The 1,677-nt window shown below is 51.9% G+C and overlaps 1 protein-coding gene across 1 annotated transcript in view; it reads right to left on the bottom strand.

Moving 5' to 3' along the window:
- Positions 1-1,677, bottom strand: part of RABEP2 (rabaptin, RAB GTPase binding effector protein 2) — a 32,054-nt gene that overhangs the window by 3,544 nt on the left and 26,833 nt on the right. The window contains exons 8-9 of the mRNA XM_011982351.1: positions 935-1,099; positions 73-96 (exon numbers count right to left, since the gene is read on the bottom strand). Of these exons, the coding sequence (XP_011837741.1) occupies positions 73-96; positions 935-1,099 (189 nt within the window). The remainder of the gene's footprint in view (positions 1-72; positions 97-934; positions 1,100-1,677) is intronic.

Genomic DNA, 1,677 nt, shown 5'->3' with positions numbered 1-1,677 from the left:
TGTCGCCCAGGCTGGAGTGCAGTGGTGTGATCTCGGCTCACTGCAACTTCCACCTCCCAGGTTCAAGTGATTCTTCTGCCTTAGCCTCCCGAGTAGCTGGGATTATGGGCATGAGCCACCACGCCCAACTAATTTTTTTTTTTTTTAAGACAGAGTTTCGCTTTTATCGCCGAGGCTGGAGTGCAATGGAGCAATCTCAGCTCACCACAACCTCTGCCTTCTGGGTTCAATCGATTCTCTAGCCCCAGCCTCCCGAGTAACTGGGATTCCAGGTGCCCGCCACCACACCAGGCTAATTTTTGTATTTTTAGTAGAGATGGGGTTTCAACATGTTGGGCAGGCTGGTCTCTAACTCCTGACCTCAGGTGATCCACTCACCTTGGCCTCCCAAAGTGCTGGGATTACAGGCGTGAGCCACCGCACCCGGCTCCGACTAATTTTTTTTGTATTTTTAGTCGAGATGGGGTTTCACCATGTTGGCCAGGCTGGTCTCAAATTCCTGACCTCAAGTGATTCGCCCGCCTCAGCCTCCCAAAGTGCTAGGATTACAGGTGTGAGCCATCATGACTGGCTAATAAGCCATATTATAAAGAAATTAAGTTGACAAAGGCCAGGCATAGATCCATGATGGCAGCTTGCTATGAACCAAAGATTATGATGAATTCAATCTTGTGGCTCACGTGTCACTTAAAAATAGCAAACCAACCAAATGACTGCTTCCTTCCTGCCAAGCATTCCGTTAACTCATTTTCTTTTGATGCCAGTGCTGGAAAGGGTGTATGGTTCCATTTCTCAGATGAGGAAACTGAGCCTTAGAGAAGGCAAATGAGTTGGCCAGGCAAATATACAGCACCCTGGCTGGTCCCGACCAATGCTCTGCTCTGCCTGGGGAGGAGGGGCCCTCACGGTGGCTCCAGGCTCTCAGTGCCCACACTCGGCTTACTGGCACAGAGCTGGGCAGTGATTCCTCCTCGCCCTGCTCCTGCTGCAGGCCCTGGGGGGCTGAGGATGGCAGCTGCTCGGCCCGGAGCCCTTGGTTTTCCTCATTCAACCGCTTTACCTCGTGGTGCAGGCACTTGTGGGTGGTGACCAGCTCCGCCTGGGGATGGACAGTTAATACAAGGTAATGAAGAGGACAGGCGTCTCCAGGCCCTAGGAGGCCAAACCTCCCTGAACCCTCCTCCCAGGCTGACAGCAAGAGAGCCCACGCCCCCTCTGCTCCTGAGCAAGGAAGGATCACTTTTTGCTACCAAGCTCTTTAGACACCCCGTCCCTGCTAACACGCAGGTTACAGGCTGCTGCCAGGGCCCAAGCTGGGTATTTTATTTGGTCCATACACACACACACACACACACACACACACATTTATTTAAATATATATAAATTTAAATTTAAAAAACATGTTTTTTTGAGACAGAGTCTCCCTCTGTCACCCAGGCTGGAGTGCAACGGCGTGATCTCAGCTCACTGCAACCTCCGCCTCCCAGGTTCAAGCGATTCTCCTGCCTCAGCCTCCCAAGTAGCTGGAATTACAGGCGCCCACCATCATGCCTGGCTAATATTTGTACTTTTAGTCGAGACAGGGTTTCACCATGTTGGTCAGGATGGTCTCAAACTCTTGACCTCAGATGATCCACCTGCCTCGGCCTCCCAAAGTGCCGGGGTTACAGGTGTGAG

This window comes from Mandrillus leucophaeus, unplaced genomic scaffold (genome assembly GCF_000951045.1).
Source record: "Mandrillus leucophaeus isolate KB7577 unplaced genomic scaffold, Mleu.le_1.0 Scaffold24, whole genome shotgun sequence".
Classification (NCBI taxonomy): domain Eukaryota; kingdom Metazoa; phylum Chordata; class Mammalia; order Primates; family Cercopithecidae; genus Mandrillus; species Mandrillus leucophaeus.
Note: the sequence above shows the minus strand (reverse complement) of the source record. Positions and strands in the feature narration are given on the sequence as shown.